The sequence below is a fragment of the Pithys albifrons genome, chromosome 10 (genome assembly GCF_047495875.1).
Source record: "Pithys albifrons albifrons isolate INPA30051 chromosome 10, PitAlb_v1, whole genome shotgun sequence".
NCBI lineage: Eukaryota > Metazoa > Chordata > Aves > Passeriformes > Thamnophilidae > Pithys > Pithys albifrons.
In genome coordinates, this window is record NC_092467.1 from 32,286,711 (window position 1) to 32,307,311 (window position 20,601).

The window sequence follows — 20,601 nt, forward strand, 5'->3', positions numbered from 1 at the left end:
AATAGCACATGACAAGGTATGGCTGGACCAGATGTCCCCTGCCCTGCAGGGCTAAGCAGGAAAGTTCAAGCCAAGTGCCAGTGATATTTCAAGTCATGGAAATTCCAATTGCTTGGAATCACAGAATCCTGGAAGGGTTTGGGTTGGAAGGAACCTTATTTAGTTGGTCTCATTCCAATCCCCTGCCATGGGCAGGATCACCTTCCATAGGCCAGATTGCTCCAAGCCCCATCCAACCTGGCTTTGCTTATTCATATTTTGCTTTAGAAGCAAGTCCACAATATTTTTCTGAGCAAAGGACTTTCCCTTCTGCAAGAGATTGATGGCATGCCCATGTCTGGATGCCAGGACTTCCTTTTGCCTTTTCCTCCCCCTTAAATTAAAAAGAAATCCATTTAGAGGAGTTTAATAGTGGCCATTTCCTTTGGAGCATCCCTCAGTCCCTTGGAAAATGCAATTATGATCTACAGGCCCTGGCTGCAAAATGCAAACATACAACTCATCAGTTGTCCAAGGCCACACTCTGTGTTGGTCCACAGTCTGTTTGCATGTGAACAGCTAAAAATAGGTTGGTGACAACAACAGAAATGGCTCAGCAGAAGGTGGCAGCTTCTCCAGCTGGGTGGCACCAGCTTTTAGCCAGCAGTGGTACAGCCTGGGCTGGGGATGCTGCTGCCCCATCCCCTGCAGCCCATCAGGATCCGGTGCCATGGTCCAGAACCTCTCTGGTTCCTCACCCTCATCCAGCCATGGTTAAGCTGGACCAGAGATGCTCTGCAGGATGCTGGAGGTTCAGTGTAACCCCTCCTGCCTCAGCCTGCAGGGCTGTGCCAGCCCGCACCTTGGTGCCCCTGGCACCTTTCCCTGGTGGGACAGAGAGATCCTAATGCCAATCCCTGTTGGGAACCCCCCGGGCCCGCCGCTCCGGGGAGCGGGATGTGTGTGCCCGAGGGCAGGGAGAGCATCCCGGAGGGGGAGATGCTGAGCCTGGCACTCCTGCTCCTGCTGCCGGCGCTGGGCAGCACGGGCTGCTCCATCCATCCATCCATCCATCCATCCATCCATCCATCCATCCATGCCAGGATGGTTCCCTGGCCTGGAGCAGCTGGTGCTGGACAGCATGGGCCACTCCATCCATCCATCCATCCATCCATCCATCCATCCATCCATCCATCCATCCAGGCATCCATCCATCCATCCATCCATCCATCCATCCATCCATCCATCCATCCATCCATCCAGGCATCCATCCATCCATCCATCCATCCATCCATCCATCCATCCATCCATCCATCCATCCATCCATCCATGCCAGGATGTGTTCCCAGCCCACAGTAGCCAGCACTGGGCAGCACGGGCTGCTCCATCCCTCCCTCCACCCTTCCTCCCTCCACCCTTCCTCCCTTCATCCCTCCCTCCATCCCTTCCTCCCTCCCTCCCTCCCTCCCTCCTTCCATCCATCCCAGGATGCCTCCCTGGCCCGCAGCACTGGCACTGGGCAGCATGGGCCGCTCCCCTCCCTCCCTCCCTCCCTCCATCCCAGGATGCCTCCCTGGCCTGCAGCACTGGCACTGGGTAGCATGGGCCGCTCCCCTCCCTCCCTCCCTCCCTCCCTCCCTCCCTCCCTCCCTCCCTCCCTCCCTCCCTCCCTCCCTCTCTCCTTCCATCCATCCATCCATCCATCCATCCATCCATCCATCCATCCATCCATCCATCCATCCATCCATCCATCCCAGGATGCCTCCCTGGCCCGCAGCACTGGCACTGGGCAGCATGGGCCGCTCCCCTCCCTCCCTCCCTCCCTCCCTCCCTCCCTCCCTCCCTCCCTCCCTCCCTCCCTCCCTCCCTCCCTCCCTCCCGGGATGCCTCCCCAGCCCGCAGCACCGGCGCTGGGCAGCACGGGCCGCTCCATCCCCCGCAAGAAGCTGCTCCGGGCGCCGCGTCCTCCCCGGCGCTTCCGGCTGGCGGCGGGTGCGGGGGGGGGGTGAAGCGGCCGGTCCCGCCCTTCCCCTCCCCTCGGGGCGGCCGGAGCTCGCTCCGTCCCCTCCCTCCCTCCCTCCCTCCTCCATCCCTCCCTCCTCCCTCCATCCCTGGCTCCCTCCTCCCCGCTGCCTGCCCGCGGCTCCGGAGCGGCCGGGGCCGGCGCGGCTGCCCATGAGCCTGCTGGGGAGCTACCGGAGGAAGCCGGGCGCTGACGGCTATGAATCCCTGCAGCTCGTGGGCGGCGGCGCTGAGCGCGGCGGGGGCGCGGCGGGCGCGGGGCCGGCGGGCCGGAGCCCCGCTCGGCAGCACCAGCAGCACCAGCAGCACCAGCAGCAGCCGCCGCAGCCCCGCGCCGAGGGCGGCAGCACCATGGACAGCTCAGGTACGGGCGGGGCGGGCTCTGTCGCGATAGTGGGGGGGCCCCGTTGGCCCGGGGGTGGCGGCCGGGGACAATAGAGGGCCCTTTGTCCAGGCGCGGGCGGTGGGATGGAGGGATGCGGCGCCTCACCCCCCAGCGAGGGATAACGCTTGCTCCGGAGCTAAAATGGATGGAGTGCTTTGGGAGCTTTCCCCAACTGACTTATTGCCTAAAATTATCCTTACTTTTCTCTTGTTCTTTTTCTTTTTCCACCCCCTCCTCTAAAAAGCTCTCGCCAAACTGAGTTGGATTAATTCTGATGGACGATGCACTGCATGCACCATTTTTTTTTTTTTAATCAGGGAGTAAAGGGCCAGATGGTCTTTATGGCTGGTAATGGGATAGAGAGCTCTTCACCTCTAAATCACAGGTTCAAATTTGCCTGGGTAGCCAGGAATTGAGAGTACCCATGTGATGGCTTTCCAGTGGTCCCTCAGAAAGAGCTGCTCTGGTTGTGGTTTGTTGGCTGTGCCCATCCCCAGGAACATTCCCCAGCCTTTGCAGAGAACTTCTGAGGCTCAAACTTGTGCAGGGAAACACCCTGTTTGGTTGTGGGGAACCACACTGGATGTCCACTCTCTATAGCAGGGTGATCTTGCAGTGTGGAGTCACAGAATCCTGGAATGGTTTGGGTTGGGAGGGACCTTAAAGCCCATCCAGTCCCACTGGGACACCTTCCACTAGCCCAGGTTGCTCCAAGCCTCATCCATCCTGTCCCTGGATGAAGATTCATGTTTTCCTCTTCCCCCTTACCATTTGGATTTGTTTTCAACATTCTTTCAGGGCTTCTCTTTGGTTGTTAAGGCTGTTTTTTTACTCCTGGACTTCAGGAATGGGTTTGAATTTGCTGCCACAATATCTCTGCTGCAAATTGCTGGTAATCACAGGATGTGCCAGCAGCTCCTTCCTCACAGTGGGCTGCTGGGCTCCAGTGGTTTGGCCTCTTCCATCTGCTGGGATGTTGGATCCCGTGGCCAGGTTAATGCCTGTCATTAGAGCCATTATCTGGAGGAGTCCCTGGAAGTGCAGGGACTGGGGCAGGGCTGCTGTGGGAGGGGGTGGCACAGCCAGGCAGGGTGGCACAGCCAGGCAGGGTGCCAAGCCATGCCTTTGTCTCACAGCATCTCAGTGTGGCATCTGAGTGGAGCTGTTTGCTTTCCTCAGGCCAGTCCTCTCCCTGCTGAGCAAAAATAAGTGGTCATGGATAGCAGGAAAAGGCCTTTATTTACAGGGTTTGTGCAATATTGAGGATCTCCCACAATCCACCTACTACCATTCTGTCCCAGAGCATTAATTGCATTAATGGCCTCTATCAGTTTCTAGGATGTTCTTCCCTTAAACCCATGGGAGTGATCAAAGTCTGTCTGGGCTTTGGAAGGTGATGCTTTAGAGATCTGTGTTAACCAGGGTTTGGTTCCTTCACTTCACTCTCACTGGCTACATTTTACAGGTGCAGAAAACCAACACACCTGACACTGAAGCAGCAACAAACCTCAGGCCTTAATGTGGCCCTTGAACTGTGTTTTCAGGATACAATTTTTAATACTTGTTTGTTTAATAAGGACTTTTTGGTGGATGTTCCCAAATCTTCACATGAAATTAAGAAAGCCTGTGTTGAGTGTGATGCTCTGAACTCCATCCTCATGTCTACCTGGTCCACCTGAACACCTGAGGCTGATAAATGTCTCATTTCCATCAGCTGACTGCAAAGCCATTTTCCTTTGCCAAGTATGAAATCACAAAGGCTTGAAGAGCCACATCCACCCCTCAGGTGTGCTTGTGATTTCCAGTGATTTGGTCATTGGAGTTGTTCATGCATGGGGGGACAGGATTTATCTTTCTTGGAGTCTGAAGATGGATGGTTGGGGTGGGAGGGGGATTAGGGAGCAGCCTGAAGATGGATGGTCGGGGGGGATTAGGGAGCAGTGGGAGAGAAAGACAGGAAAATAAGATGGCTGGGATTTTGGCTTAGGAGGAGAAAGGGAAAACCACCACCCAGCCCTTGTGTTCTGTTGCTTTTTCTTTTAAGTAGAGAAGATATTCATATTATAGATCCTTGAGACTCTTTCCTTTAGTGCTGCCAAAGTTGAAACTCCCAAGATGGGCAGTGGTGGGAAAGGAGACCCAAATTCCTTGGAAAGGAGAAGGGTGAGATAAATTGGTGACCCATCCCAGTTGAAGGGAAAAGAGACCCAAATTCCTTGGAAAGGAGAAGGGTGAGATAAACTGGTGACCCATCCCAGTGGAAGGGAGGAGAAGAGACCCAAATTCCTTGGGAAGAAGGGTGAGATAAATTGGTGACCCATCCCAGTGGAAGGGAGGAGAAGAGACCCAAATTCCTTGGGAAGGAGAAGGGTGAGATAAATTGGTGACCCATCCCAGTTGAAGGGAGAAGAAGAGACCCAAATTCCTTGGGAAGAAGGGTGAGATAAATTGGTGACCCATCCCAGTGGAAGGGAGGAGAAGAGACCCAAATTCCTTGGGAAGGAGAAGGGTGAGATAAACTGGTGACCCATCCCAGTGGAAGGGAGGAGAAGAGACCCAAATTCCTTGGGAAGGAGAAGGGTGAGATAAATTGGTGACCCATCCCAGTGGAAGGGAAGAGAAGAGACCCAAATTCTTTGGGAAGGAGAAGGGTGAGATAAATTGGTGACCCATCCCAGTGGAAGGGAGAAGAGACCCAAATTCCTTGGGAAGGAGAAGGGTGAGATAAATTGGTGACCCATCCCAGTGGAAGGGAAGAGAAGAGACCCAAATTCCTTGGGAAGGAGAAGGGTGAGATAAATTGGTGACCCATCCCAGTGGAAGGGAGAAGAGACCCAAATTCCTTGGGAAGGAGAAGGGTGAGATAAATTGGTGACCCATCCCAGTGGAAGGGAAGAGAAGAGACCCAAATTCCTTGGGAAGGAGAAGGGTGAGATAAATTGGTGACCCATCCCAGTGGAAGGGAAGAGAAGAGACCCAAATTCCTTGGGAAGGAGAAGGGTGAGATAAATTGGTGACCCATCCCAGTGGAAGGGAAGAGAAGAGACCCAAATTCCTTGGGAAGGAGAAGGGTGAGATAAATTGGTGACCCATCCCAGTGGAAGGGAAGAGAAGAGACTCAAATTTCTTTGGAAAGAGAAGGGTGAGATAAATTGGTGACCCATCCCAGTGGAAGGGAGATGTGTTGCTGGGTTGTGGTGGGGCAGGGGAGCCTCTTCTCTGTCTGATTTGGGGTCAGACCCTGCAGGTGAAATCCTTGAGGTGCCTTGGCCAAATCTCTCTGTCCTTCCCAGATTTCTGACTGCCCTAAAGTTTGGGTTGGTTTCTTTTTTCCCTCTGATTTTAAAGAATGGTTTCCTGTGGGGTGGAACAGCTGCTGCTGAGCTGCCAAAGTGGCTTTTGGCACTTGGGGAGTGGAACAGTCTGGAGATACAACCCAGTGGCAGCAGGAGATGGGGGCACTGATGCCACTGAGTCCAACCATCCCCCAGCAATGCCAAGGCCACCACTGGCTATGTGACCATGTCCCCAGGTGCCACATCCACAGGGCTTTGAAATCCCTTCAGGGATGGGGAACCACCCCTGCTCTGGGCAGCTGTGCCAGGGCTGGGCAGCCCTTTCCAGGAAGAAATTCCTCCTGATGTCCAAACTGACCTTCCCCTGTTCCCTCTGCTCCTGTCCCTGTGCCCTGGAGCAGAGCCCGACCCCCTGTCCTGGCTCCCCCCTCCTGGCATGGATTGCAGAGCCAGAAGGTGCCCCCTGAGCCTCCTTTTCTCCAGGCTGAGCCCCCCAAGCTCCCTCAGCCCCTCCTGCTGCTCCAGCCCCTTCCCAGCTCCCTCAGCCCCTCCTGCTGCTCCAGCCCCTTCCCAGCTCCCTCTTCCCAGCTCCCTCAGCCCTTCCTGCTGCTCCAGCCCCTTCCCAGCTCCCTCAGCCCCTCCTGCTGCTCCAGCCCCTTCCCAGCTCCCTCAGCCCCTCCTGCTGCTCCAGCCCCTTCCCAGCTCCCTCAGCCCCTCCTGCTGCTCCAGCCCCTTCCCAGCTCCCTCTTCCCAGCTCCCTCAGCCCTTCCTGCTGCTCCAGCCCCTTCCCAGCTCCCTCAGCCCCTCCTGCTGCTCCAGCCCCTTCCCAGCTCCCTCAGCCCCTCCTGCTGCTCCAGCCCCTTCCCAGCTCCCTCAGCCCCTCCTGCTGCTCCAGCCCCTTCCCAGCTCCCTCTTCCCAGCTCCCTCAGCCCCTCCTGCTGCTCCAGCCCCTTCCCAGCTCCCTCTTCCCAGCTCCCCCAGCCCCTCCTGCTGCTCCAGCCCCTTCCCAGCTCCTTCCCAGTCCCTCCTGCTGCTCCAGCCCCTTCCCAGCTCCTTCCCAGTCCCTCCTGCTGCTCCAGCCCCTTCCCAGCTCCCTCAGCCCCTCCTGCTGCTCCAGCCCCTTCCCAGCTCCCTCAGCCCCTCCTGCTGCTCCAGCCCCTTCCCAGCTCCCTCAGCCCCTCCTGCTGCTCCAGCCCCTTCCCAGCTCCCTCAGCCCCTCCTGCTGCTCCAGCCCCTTCCCAGCTCCTTCCCAGTCCCTCCTGCTGCTCCAGCCCCTTCCCAGCTCCTTCCCAGTCCCTCCTGCTGCTCCAGCCCCTTCCCAGCTCCCTCAGCCCCTCCTGCTGCTCCAGCCCCTTCCCAGCTCCCTCAGCCCCTCCTGCTGCTCCAGCCCCTTCCCAGCTCCCTCAGCCCCTCCTGCTGCTCCAGCCCCTTCCCCTGCCCTGCACAAGCTCCAGCCCCTCAGTGTCTTCTCATGGTGGAGGTCCCAGAACTGTCCCCAGACTTCAATGTGGCCTCCCCTGAGCTGAGTCACTGCCCTGGTCCTGGTGGCCACATCTCTTCAGTTAAAGACCATCCTGAAGGAAGTTAAAGAGTTGGACAATCAAACCTTCCTCCTCTCTCCCCAGGCATTAAATGCCCTCTGCCCCAGGGCAGTGCTCTCTGGGCACAGAGAAATGCCCTCTGCCATGTGGGAGGTGTGTCTGTAGGTTAATAGTGAGCAACTAGAGGTGTTGGGTGGCTGAGGATTTGTGCTGGAGACAAAGTGCTGGCAGCTCTGGGGCAAATTTCTGCTGGTTTGGCACACAGGGCTGTGTTTGCTGGCTCTGTAATCACAGGAGCTGAGCAAGAGGGCTCATGTGGGGTCTGCTATTAATTTCTTTCAGCTAATGCAAAGCCTGAGGTCCTGAAGCATCCTCTCAATGCAGGCTCATAGTCCCACAAACAGCTTCTTGCAAGGGAAATGATCAGTGGTAACAGCTCTGCTGTAACTTCCCAGTGCTCGTGATTGTTGGTGTAATGTCTTGAATTGGTGTTGCTTGGAGTGGGGAGGGAGAAGAAACAAAAGGCAGGGACCAAGAGCAGGGGGAGTGTGGGAGGGTTTGCTGCTGGAAGGCAGGAGCTCCTCCTGGCACAGGAGTTGGCACAGAGGGGCTCCTCAGGGCTCTCTGGCCCTGCCATGGAATCCTGGAATGGCCTGGGTTGGAAGAGACCTTAAACCCACCTCATCCCACCCCCTGGCATGGACAGGGACACCTCCCACCAGCCCAGGGTGCTCCAAGCCCTGTCCAGCCTTGGGAATTCCCAGGAATGGGCAGGGACACCTCCCACCAGCCCAGGGTGCTCCAGGCCCTGTCCAGCCTTGGGAATTCCCAGGAATGGGCAGGGACACCTCCCACCAGCCCAGGGTGCTCCAAGCCCTGTCCAACCTTGGGAATTCCCAGGAATGGGCAGGGACACCTCCCACCAGCCCAGGGTGCTCCAAGCCCTGTCCAACCTTGGGCACTTCCAGGAATGGGCAGGGACACCTCCCACCAGCCCAGGGTGCTCCAAGCCCTGTCCAGCCTTGGGAATTCCCAGGAATGGGCAGGGACACCTCCCACCAGCCCAGGGTGCTCCAAGCCCTGTCCAGCCTTGGGCACTTCCAGGAGTGGGGCAGCCACAGCTTCTCTGGGCACCTGTGCCAGGGCCTGCCCACCCTCCCAGCCAGGAATTCCTTCCTAATATCCCACCTATCCCTGGCAGTGGGAAGCCATTCCCTGGGTCCTGTCCCTCCATCCCTTGTCCCAAGCTCTCCTGGAGCCCCTTTAGGCACTGAGAGAGACTCTGAGGTCTCCCCCAGTCTCTCTGAGGTCTCTCCCCAGTGGCTGTGCCTGGGAAATTCCATGGAATACACTGTTTGTAGTGTAGGAACAGGATCACAGCACGTTACTCTGTGTCACTGGCAACTGGTTGTTCCTGGTGCTGGGCTTGGGTTGGAGGGCTGAGGATGGAGGTCAGGGAGGTTCAAAGGGAGACTTAAACTGGAGCTCACAGGGCATCAAAAGCAGGTCCCAAGAAAAGCCTCAGTGTGGCTTTTGTCTCTTTAATTTTCAGTTGCTGGAAGTGCTCACAAGATGAGAAACAGGCAGTGAAGAAGCAATTTATTTGGGTTTTTCTGTGCCATTCAATAGTGCTTTCTTAGCAGCTGGCTGAGCACTGAAAGAAGAAGAGGTTCTAGGAAATAAGATATAAAAGTAACAGCAAGAATAGATGATATGAAAGGGAAAAAAAAACCCTTCTGTGCTGTTCTGTGGTGTTTATAATCCAGATAATATAGAAAATAGCTTTGAAGCACTCGGGGGATAGACTTGCTTGTGCTTCCTCAGGCACAGCAACCACAGAAGGAAAGTGTTTGAAATAAATGACGAGCCTGCAAAGCTGAGATTTCTCCAAGTGTTTCACCCTTGCAAACATAATCCCTTGTGCTGTGGTGATTCCTTTTCTCTGAGTCAGGAGAGAGACATCTCCGTGTCACTGGCACGGGGACAAAGAGCGGCGCTGACAATGTTGGCCTGTGTTCTGCCCTCGCTGTTTTCCAGTGTTGGAGGGGCAGTTTAACGACTCTTTTGTTTTGCTGGGTGTGTTTTGGACACTTGACTGATTCGGTGTTGGCAGGAGGCTTGTCTTTTTTCAGTTGTTTTGACAGGGAGGAGAAGCAGAGAGGACGTCAGTCAACCTCAAAGGCCGATTTCATGCTCTGTGCTGGTGGCCCTGCCTGCACTTTGTTCCCTGGGGTATGATCTTCACAGGGGGAAATCTATAACAAATAACTCACATTTAGCTGATGCTGGGGGGTAATTTCCCCCTCTCAATATCACTGCTCTCCTTAAAAAGGGAGCAAACACCCTCCTCTTTGTGGGAATCCTCCACCTTGGTTGGGTGGTGGTTCAAGCAGCATTCCTTGGTTACTATTTCCCAGAAATACCTTAATTCTTCCAATTTCCATGAGGTTTACACTTAAACAGCCTCAAGTTCAACCTTTGGATAAAAGGCCTCGGGTTCATACAATGTTAGTTCTGCAATTTTAGCATAGCAAAGGACAAGAAGAGGTTGTTGAGCTCCTCTGCCTTCCCATGTGCTGTCAGTGCCCCAGGTCAGGACCCACCAACAGCAGAAACACAGAGAACCATGGAAGTGCTCAGGGTGGAAAAATGCCCTGAGGCCACTGAGGCCACCCCAACACTACCAAGGCCACCACTGGCCATGTCCCCAAGTGCCACATTCACATGGCCTTTAAATCCCTCCAGGGATGGGGTTCCACCCCTGCCCAGGGCAGGTGGGCCAGGGCTGGACAGCCCTTTCCAGGAAGGAATTTACCCCAATATCCAACCTAAACCTGGCCAGTTTTGAGGCAGTTTCCCTGTTTTCCAGGCAAAAGGCCTGGATGGAGCAGTACCAGCTAAATTGTTGGAAAGCTGCAGTAAAAAAAGCCCCAAACAACATCTTAAAAAGCCCCAACTCTTTGCTCAGTTGAATAAATTATTGAAGATGTCTTGATGCTGGTGATGTATCTCGTGCTGGTTGTCAGCTTAGGAGAGAAAGATTCTGGCTGTACCCTTTGGACAAGGGCCTGGAGTGGCAGCACAAGAGGGAATGGCTTCCCACTGCCAGAGGGCAGGGATAGGTGGGATATTGGGAAGGAATTCCTGGCTGGGAGGGTGGGCAGGCCCTGGCACAGGTGCCCAGAGCTGCTGTGGCTGCCCCATCTCTGGAAGTGTCCAAGGACAGGCTGGACAGGGCTTGGAGCACCCTGGGCTGGTGGGAGGTGTCCCTGCCCATGGCAGGGGCTTTAAATTCCCTTCCATCCCAACCCAGTCTGGGATTCTGGGATTCTGGGATTCTGGGATTCTGGGGTTCTGGGATTCAGTTCCATGCCCTCAGGCTGGAGCTGGCAGCGTTCTGGGGCACTCAGCCCTGGTGAATCCAGCTTTTCTCTCCCTCAGGAACTGTTGGCTCATGTCCTGAGCAGTCTCAGTGTTAATACATTTATTGCTAAACACCCAAACCACACAGGTTTTGGGAATGAGAGACAACATTGGGTTATAATCCCGTGTTTTTTGGGATCTGATGAGCCCTTATCTTGCATTGGGCTCCTGATGCATCTTCTGCTTCCCTGTGCCCTTAGAGAGTCCAAACATCATCACAGCCTGATCTGAAGCTCCTCTTTGTCCCTGCTGAAACCAACCCCAGGAGCTTTAACCTCTTTTCTTGGGGATTGCACTCCCTAGAGCAGCTCTCATGCCCCCTTCAAGTGCCAGGGTGAGTGAAACCTGGGCTTTGGGCTCTCAGGGCTGGCATTACCCAGTGGTTGGAGGCTGTTCTGTGCTCTGGTTCTGCAGTTCTGCTCTGCACATGGTTGCTTGTTTGTTTATATGGAATAACACCTTAAGATATCTGTGCTCAGCATTGTAGGGAATCCAACTCTACCAGGAATCTGGGACAGTGGTGGAGGAGGGGACAGATGAGACTGGGAGCAAAAAAATAGGAAAAAAACCCCCAGTCTTGAGGGGGTGTGTGAGTCTGAGGAACTTCCCAAGTCCTTTCTGCAGGTGGAAGCTGTTTCTTTTCCTGGGAATGCCCCTTTGTGTCTGTCTCTGGTGCTGCTGATTCCTCCCCATCATCCCATTTGCCAAACACCCTCAGCAACTGCTGAAAAGTTGATGGAATTACTACACTTGGGCTACATCTGATCTAAGAGGGGATCTGAACATCAGCACAGGTTTGGTTTGGAGAATTTGGTTAAATGTGTCACAGCTCAGCTGTCCAATGAGAGGTGTGTGATGGAGGGAAGGTTTGGGCTTCAGGACACTGAGGTTGTGCTCCTCAAGCACAGTCAGAACCCTGGAATCCCAGACTGGTTTGGGTTGGGAGGGACCTCAAAGCCCACCCAGTGCCACCCCTGCCATGGGCAGGGACACCTCCCACTGTCCCAGGGAGCTCCAACCTGGCCTTGGACACTCCCAGGGATGAGGCAGCCACAGCTTCTCTGCCCAACCTGTGCCAGGGCCTGCCCACCCTCCCAGCCAGGAATTCCTTCCCAATATCCCATCTCTCCCTGTCCTTTTCCAGTTTAAAGCCACTGCCCCTGTCCTGTCACTCTCTGCCCACATAAAATGCTCTCCAACTCCACCAGTGATTTGTCACTGGAGCTGCTGCATCCACTGCACATCCTTCCAGTGCTTCCCATGGCTGGGATATGGGAAGGGAACAGGAATGGAGGGAAGGGAGAGGCTGGAGAGGATCAGGGAATCCCAGACTGGTTTGGGTTAGATGGACCTCAGAGTCCACCCAGTGCCACCCCTGCCATGGGCAGGGTCACCTCCCACTGTCCCAGGGTGCTCCAAGCCCAGTTGGCAAATGAAGCCCTTGGATGTCACTGGCCCCAAGGAGTCACCTGCCCAGAGAGTTGGATTTAGGAACTCCTGGCACCCTCCCCCTGGACACAGGAGTTGAAACTCCTCTGGAGATGTCTGGATTGCTTTGCCATCCCCTGAAAGGTGGAGTGTGGGAATGGCAGGAGCTGGGAATGCTGAGGAGGAGCCCAGGGGTGTCTGACTCTGCTCTGCCTGCCTTTTTTTGGCTGTTTCTCCATTTTTTTGCACATAATCCCCACTCCCCATGATGTTCCTACACCAGGATGCTCCAATAATGTTGCTGCAGGAATTCCTGCCCCAGGGCTGCTCCTCCTCCCCTCCAGGGGAAGAACATAAATACGGTGCTGGGGTTGTAGCAGCTTCACCTCCCTCGATGCTGGTGGGAAAGCACGTCCCACATTCCCAGCTCTGTGTGTGGGAGGAACCTGAGCTGTTGGGGGGAGGCACAGGCACAAATAGTATCTTTTTTTTTTTTTCCTGAATGTTCCTTAAAAACAATTCAGGCTTTGTTGTTAAGGCCACAACAACAGAGGCTCGACTTCTTTCAGCTCAGGGGACTTCAAAAGGGCCATTTCTGCCAGGGCACAGGGTGATCCTCACTGGGCTCCCCTCTCTCACCCTGCCTTGGGAAGAGTCTCCAGGGATAAAACAAGCAAACAACCCTTCCTTCCTACCAGAAATACTCTGTAGGGAGGGAGCTCACAGCAGAGAGCAGCTACAACTTCCAGAAATGTGGAATTTGGGACATACACAGGAGGAAACAAGTTTATTCTCATTGTAGTGGTACCACTGGAAGAGGATACAGAGGGGTATTCAACACTCCCAGACCTTTTTGGGAGGGTGGGTGGTGAAGGCTTTAATTATTTTCAACATGGCAGTGGGGGCTGGACTGAGATGGGCTTTAATGTTCCTCCCAACCCAACCCAACCCAATCTGGGATTCTAAGATAAAGACCAGGGAATATTTCTCTCTTTCCTCCCTCCATCCCTAAAGAGAGCACAGGCAGCAGCTCTGCTGAGCAAAACTCCATCATTTGCCACTGAAGATGCTGTTCCACACAGCCTGGGCAGGCTGAGACAAACCTGCTGCCTTTCCTGTGGCCTCATGGCTGCTTTTTGTCTGCCCTTTACAGCCCCAAAGGGTCTGTTTACTCGTGCTAAGTAAGCTCTGAAACCCCTTCTCTGCTGATCTTCCCTTTCCAGACGTCTTGCTTTCACCTCCCTGCTCTGGAGCTCACAATTGCTTCATCAGCATAAATTCTCAGCCTGACAGAGTCTTAAATGCCTTTTAAATGTCGGCTCATTTCCCCCCTGGCTCCCTGGAGGGCTGGAATTCGTGCCCTGTGGTTGGCGGGGTTTGTGGGTTGCCTGGGGGGGGTTGATGCTCGGGGACCTCCCCAGGCAGACAGGACCACAACGTGCACACTTGGCAGGGAAAGCTTCCAGCTCTGGAATTTCTTGCTTCTTCCAACCTGTGAGCACCTCCATCAGCTGGTGGCAGTGGGTGACCCTTTGTGGTCCCCTGCAAACCCTCTGGCTGCAGGTCAGGGTGTCTGGGGATGAATTAACCCCCACTGTGCAGACTCACACCTGTTCCATTCACCCATTTTTGGCCCCAAACCCCAGTAAACAGAGCTGGACTGGCCTCAAACCCCAGTAATCAGAGCTAGACTGACCCCAAACCTCAGTAATCAGAGCTGGACTGACCCTAAAGCCCAGTAATCAGAGCTAGACTGACCCCAAACCCCAGTAATCAGAGCTGGACTGGCCTCAAACCCCAGTAATCAGAGCTGGACTGACCCCAAACCCCAGTAATCAGAGCTGGACTGACCCTAAAGCCCAGTATTGAGAGCTGGACTGGCCCCAAACCCCAGTAATCAGAGCTGGACTGACCCCAAACCCCAGTAATCAGAGCTGGACTGACCCTAAAGCCCAGTATTGAGAGCTGGACTGGCCCCAAACCCCAGTAATCAGAGCTGGACTGACCCCAAACCCCAGTAATCAGAGCTGGACTGGCCCCAAACCCCAGTAATCAGAGCTGGACTGGCCCCAAACCCCAGTAATCAGAGCTGGACTGACCCCAAACCCCAGTAATCAGAACTGGACTGACCCTAAAGCCCAGTATTGAGAGCTGGACTGGCCCCAAACCCCAGTAATCAGAGCTAGACTGACCCCAAACCCCAGTAATCAGAGCTGGACTGGCCCCAAACCCCAGTAATCAGAACTGGACTGGCCTCAAACCCCAGTAATCAGAACTGGACTGGCCTCAAAGCTCAGTATTGAGAGCTGGACTGGTTGAAGTGTCTGTGCACAGAACCCACTCGTGGGGCTGCAGCAGGAGGAGCTGAGGTGTTGCCCCATGGGGCAGGGATGGAGGGGACATTTCCCTGCTGGACATGGCACAGTTGCTCCCCCTCTCCCTGTGCAGAGGGTCAGTGTCCTGGTCTGGCTAATCCATGCCCTGCTCAGGGAAGGCAGAGACACTGGGTCTCCTTTAGCTGTCTGTGTAACCCCAACACCTCAGGGCTGTCCTGGAGAGGCACTGCAGGAACCTTTGGTGAGCAGGTCCTGGTGGGACAGCAGGCAGGGAACCATCCTCAGCTCCTCCTCTATGGAAGCACATCCCTCTGAACAGCCTTCTCCTCCCAGGCTCTCTCTGCCCTGAGAGGAGAACTTCTCCTCCTGCACTCCTGATACTCTGTAAAATCATCACTTTAGTGCTTTAATTAAGGTTTCTACACCCTCCATTCTGAGCACCACAAGGCTGGGGCTGCCAGCTGGAATTCCACCCCTTGGCTGCTGCTGAGACAGGGCCATGACAGGAATGCCTCTGATGAGCAGTCCTGGTGGGACTGCAGGCAGGGAACCATCCTCAGCTCCTCCTCTATGGAAGCACATCCCTCTGAACAGCCTTCTCCTCCCAGGCTCTCTCTGCCCTGAGAGGAGAAGTTCTCCTCCTGCACTCCTGATACTCTGTAAAATCATCACTTTAGTGCTTTAATTAAGGTTTCTACACCCTCCATTCTGAGCATCACAAGGCTGGGGCTGCCAGCAGGGGCTCCTTCAGCTGGAATCCCACCCCTTTGCTGCTGCTGAGACAGGACCATGACAGGAACCCTGCTACAGGACAGGGTTTAGGTTGGAAGGAAATGCAGCAGGTTCTTGCTGTGTTTGGTGGCTGCTGGAGGTTCATTCTGAACACAGAACAGTCTCTTCTCAGGGCAGGCATTGGCTCAGAGCAAGTACCTTCAGCCAGAATGAAACCAAACTTCACCTCAGGAACTGAATGGATGAAGGTGCCTCTTGCCAGAGACCTGAAGCACTTCAATGACAGTATCATTGCCATGACTGGACAAAACTGGTCAAGAAGAGCCCTCTCTGCAGGAGGTTGAAAGCTCCTGGGTTAGAAAGGAAAGGGCTGCCACCAGCACAGGGTCCTGCTGAAACCTGTGCTGCAAACACAGGGCAGGAGAAGCACAGCCCTCTCTGAGCCTTTGGGGGAGTATCCAGTAACTGGGGGGATAAAGAGTTTTCTTGTCCTGCAAGGAACAAGGAGCATCTCATTTACATGGAAGCTGATTCTCCAAGGTGAGTCTTCCAGGCAGCAGCTCCAGCTCACGTGGCAGCTCCTGTGTGGGCAACTTGCAGCAAACTTGGCACACAGGAAACCTTGTGAGCTCCTGTTGCTGACCTGCCAGAGTCACAGAATCCTGGAGTGGGTTGAGTTGGAAATCTCATCCAGTCCCACCCCCTGCCATGGGCTGGGACATCTTCCACTGTTCCAGGTGGCTCCAAGCCCTGTCCAGCCTGGCCTTGAATCCCACCCCCTGCCATGGGCAGGGACATCTTCCACTGTTCCAGGTGGCTCCAAGCCCTGTCCAGCCTGGCCTTGAATCCCACCCCCTGCCATGGGCAGGGACATCTTCCACTGTTCCAGGTTGCTCCAAGCCCTGTCCAACCTGGCCTTGAACACTCCCAGGGATGGGGCAGCCACAGCTGCTCTGGGCACCCTGTGCCAGGGCCTGCCCACCTTCATAGCCAGGAATTCCTTCCCAATATCCCATCTCTCCCTGCCCTCTGGCAGTGGGAAGCCATTCCCCTTGTCCTGTCCCTCCATGCCTTGTCCCAAGTCCCTCTCTAGGTCTCTTGGAGCCCCTTGAGATGCTGGAAGGTGCTCTAAGTTCTCCTTGGGAGATGCTTCTGGGCCTTGAGTGGGGTCTGTGAGTTTAATTTTGGCTTTGGTTGCAGCACAAACAAATAAGCACCTGGGATGCAGCTCCTGGTGGGATGGAGGAGAAGGAGGGGGTGTTGTGTGCCTTGGCCACTTAATTCCAATAAAAATGTGCCCTTTGCCTTTGTGCAAGGAGAGAACTGTTTCCCTGCTCTGGGTTCACCATCTGGCTCTGGCAGCAAGATCTTTCTGAGCAGGGAAATGCTGTTGAGCCACTCACTGAGACATCCTGACCAAGATCCTGGAGATCCCTGATCTGCAGAGGGAAACCTGAACCTCCTTCCTGCTCCTCCAGAGAGGGAACAGCAACTGCCTCATCCCTTCTGATCCAAGGAGTGTCCTTGGTCCTTCCTGTGCCACAGAGCAGGTCACAGTCCCTGCAGCTTGGGCAGGGGCTGGAGGGACAACTCAGCTGCTCTTCCCTCAGGACTTCAGTGCTCCAGGAGAGCAAAGGTGTCCCTGAGTGTGGCTCAGGGATGTGCTGGGGGTGCCTGGAAGGTGGCTGAGGTCCCAGGAGGATGTGTGGGATGTGGGGCTGGACCTTCCCTATTCTGGTGTTCCTTCATCAGCCTCCTTTCTGCTTCTCCACTTTGGCATGCACAGGAAATTTGGGATTCATCGATTCTTTCAGGAATGCAGTGACATTTTCATTCTCTCTGTTTCTCCTCTCCCTTTCTTTTAAATCTTCAGATGGGTTTCTAAAGATTCCAGGTTTTCTGTGCTCTTGGAGCCTTTCTGTGCTCTCCTACAGCACTTCCAGCTCTAAGAAGTGCTGCTCAGTGCCACCAGTTTGCTGCTCAGTGCCACCACCCTCTGATCCCTTTGTCCCCCATTCCTGTCCCAAGCCACCACCTTTCTGCCTTCCTTTCTGTTCAAAGCTGTCCTGCAGAACTGAAAGTCCCTTTTGAGCATCTCCTCCTTCTTCCACCCTGGAGTAACAGCAAACCAAGGAGAGGTCTAACACTGATTCCATACTTGGAAGCCAACAAGCTGCTTTGATTTTTTTTTCCTTTCTCTTTTTAAAAAAATCATATTTCAAGTAAATAGTTGCAGACAGTCTGGCAAAAGAAATATTTCTGTGCCTTGAGAAGGCCTCCTCTGTTCTGAAGCTGGCAGGGTGCAGAGGAGAAGAGGTGGCCTCTAAAGTTACCCATGGATGAGGTGCATGTGGGTCATGACCACATCAGAGTTCATGAAGCACCAGGGAATAAATAACATCACCCGGCCCAAGGAACCTCCAGTTTAAGGATTTAGGGATATCCCCCTCTGGGTTTGAAAGGGTGAATGCCATTTAAATGGGTTTGGGGATCCACAAGGGAAATCAGGAGGAGAATTTGAAGAATTTTTTTTTTTCATGTTTCTTATTATTCTGAATATTTCTTCTGGTCCTGATGGTTGTATGTGAACAATCCCACACCACTGCTGGACATGCTGGAGAAGCAGAGAGCTGGCAGCTGTAAAACCTCATTATAAACCACTCAGTGAGCACTGGCAATACCTGAACCAGGATTAATCACCCCCATTTTTGGGTGCTGGAGTAATGAGTGACAACCAGCAAGGTTCATTTTCCAAAGCAGCTCTGGAAAATTTTCCCTCTGCAGCACCACAAACATTCCCAGATTTCCCAGGGCCTCTGGAAAGGCATCTCTTGGTGGGTGCCATCTCAGGTGTGAGGCTACCTGAGAGCATGGAGTGCATTTCCACAGGTTTCCTTGTTTAATTGGCTGTGCAGGAGGATCATCTGACTAACCTGACATAACGAGGTAACAAATGTATGTAATTAAAGGAATGCAGTTAAAGTTTGCCAAGATCAAAGTAGTTGAGGCCTGGTGAGCAGAAGGCAATTTTTTAAAGGGGTCAAGAGCTAATAAGCAATTAAAATATCATTTAATCATAGAAGACAGAGTTGGGTTGGACATCCCTCAGTGGTCCAGCTGCAGTCAAATGGCAGCTGTGAGGGCTGGGCTGGAGCTGTGTATGAACTAGTGAGGGCCTTCTCCTTACCCCTGTGGAGGTGCTTTGCTCTTGGTTGTCACCAAAAACTCAGCTCCGTGCTGAGGAGCTGGGCTGGCTTTGGGTTGGGTTGAGAGAGGTTAGAAACACAGAATGGCTTGGGTTGGAAGGGACCTTAAAGATCACAGAGTGACAGAACCAGTGAGGTTGGGAAAGACCTCCGAGATCATCAAGTCCGACCTCTGAGATCATCAAGTCCAACCTCTGACCCAACACAACTTTGTCAACCAGCCCAGGGCACTCAGAGCCACGTCCAGTCTTTCATTAAACACCTCCCAGGGTGGTGACTCCCCCACCTCCCTGGGCAGCCCCTTCCAAGGTCTAATCACCCTTTCTGTGAAGAATTTCCTCCTGATGTCCAACCTAAACCACTCCTGGTGCACCTTTAGGCTGGTTGCTGAGCCCAGCTGGTGAGAAGGTGCCATCCTCCATCTCTGGGAGGTCGTGCCTTGGGTAAGAAACACCATTTTGCCCCCATGGTGGACACATCAGGTGTGACTGAGCAGAGCAGAGGGGTTGTTGTCTCTGTGGGTTTGATCCAAACAAGGGGTGTTGACTTTGCTTTTGTTGTACTTGAAGGTGCCTCATCACCAGACATGGAGTCCAGCTATGGGGGAGGTTTGCTGGACATGGTGAAAGGAGGAGCAGGGAGGCTCTTCAGCAATTTGAAGGATAACCTGAAGGACACCCTGAAGGACACATCTTCCAAGGTCATGCAGTCTGTTGCCAGGTATGGTCCAGCTGCCCAGGTAAAAGCCCTGGCTGCAAAGTGCCAGTCCCAGCACAAGGCCCAGTGAACACAAGGAAGGAGGGAGGTGAAAATCACAAGTGGCTTCTTTGGTTCTGTCTCATCATTGGTATTTGACCTCCAGGAAGCAGGAAATCCAAAGTAAAACAATCTGAGCTCCACAATAAGTGAGCACTTGGGTCACTTGGTCTCCAGGTCCTGGAGGATTCCTTCTGTTCAACCACCACTTGCATATTTTGTCACTCATATTGATGCCCTCTCTTGAGGCTCTACTTGCTGGTGTTCCCATCACTAAATCCACTTTTTGAATAGCAGAAAGAGCTGAGGTGACTTTGCTTTGGTGACTCTGTGGGCACTGTCCCCTGTGCTTGGCACTCTGCCCACCTCCAAGGCCTGTGGGGCCACAAGAAATTAAAGAAATTTAATGCATGCAAGACCTCAGAAGCTCTGAGGGATCTGCAAAGGGGCAAAATTTCTCCTGAAAACTGGCACTGAAAATTAATGACTAAAGGGAAGAGGGACCTTTTTTGCAAGTCCTGCAGCCCCTTCATTGTAGGTGGAGAAAAGGAAGGTTGGGACACTCTGCAGGAAGCCACTTCTTAGGAGTTATTTTTAAGATCATTTTTCCTTGTATGATAAGAAAATCTTTCTGGGAAAATACTTCTTCTGATCCCTCCAAGGTGCTGCTTTGGTGTCATCTGTCTCCTGCTTTGTCTCCTTTCAGTTACACCAAGGGGGAGCTGGACATTTCCTACATTACCTCAAGAATCATAGGTAAGTGCAGCTGAGGGAATAAACCCAACCTGGAGCATCCCAGGGTTCCCAGTTCCATCAGGACTCAGCCTGGCCTCTCTTTGCTTCCCCAGTGATGTCCTTTCCTGCTGAAGGTGTCGAGTTGGGCTTCAGGAACCACATTGAGGATGTGAGGACGTTCCTGGACTCCAGACACCCCGACCACTACACCGTGTTCAACCTGTCCCCCAAATACTATCGCAGTGCCAAGTTCCACAACAGGGTGAGTGTCTGCCAGGGCTGGGGCAGCAGCAAGGGCTGGGGCAGCAGCAAGGGCTGGGGCAGCAGCAGCAAGGGCTGGGGCAGCAGCAAGGGCTGGGACAGCAACAAGGGCTGGGGCACCAGCAAGGGCTGGGAGAGCAGCAAGGGCTGGGGCAGCAGCAGCAAGGGCTGGGGCAGCAGCAGCAAGGGCTGGGACAGCAGCAAGGGCTGGCACTGCTTTGGGAAAGGGCTGGCACTGGATGCTGTGTCTGGGCATGGCAGGATGGAAGGAGGGGATTAAGGAGTTGGAGGTGTTTTTAAGCTGCTGTGGTGGGGTTTGGGGTTTAGGATGGCAGGGATTAAAGAGCTGGAAAGTTCAGGGTGGAATTCTGTTGTGCCTTGGAGAGAAACAGGCACTGAGTGGAGCCTGTGCTGCTCTGAGCTCCTACAGAGCTGTTGGAAGCTGCTGAAGAGAAATAAAGACTCAAATGAAAGGGCTTGGAAAGAAATGACCAGTGTAAG

The 20,601-nt window shown here is 54.1% G+C and overlaps 1 protein-coding gene across 1 annotated transcript in view; it reads left to right on the plus strand.

Moving 5' to 3' along the window:
- The first annotated feature begins 2,104 nt into the window (after positions 1 to 2,104).
- Positions 2,105 to 20,601, plus strand: part of DNAJC6 (DnaJ heat shock protein family (Hsp40) member C6) — a 44,944-nt gene continuing 26,447 nt past the window's right edge. Inside the window, exons 1-4 of the mRNA XM_071565503.1 lie at positions 2,105 to 2,365; positions 18,918 to 19,068; positions 19,811 to 19,860; positions 19,953 to 20,101. Coding sequence (XP_071421604.1) covers positions 2,155 to 2,365; positions 18,918 to 19,068; positions 19,811 to 19,860; positions 19,953 to 20,101 — 561 coding nt within the window. The 5' untranslated portion in view covers positions 2,105 to 2,154. The remainder of the gene's footprint in view (positions 2,366 to 18,917; positions 19,069 to 19,810; positions 19,861 to 19,952; positions 20,102 to 20,601) is intronic.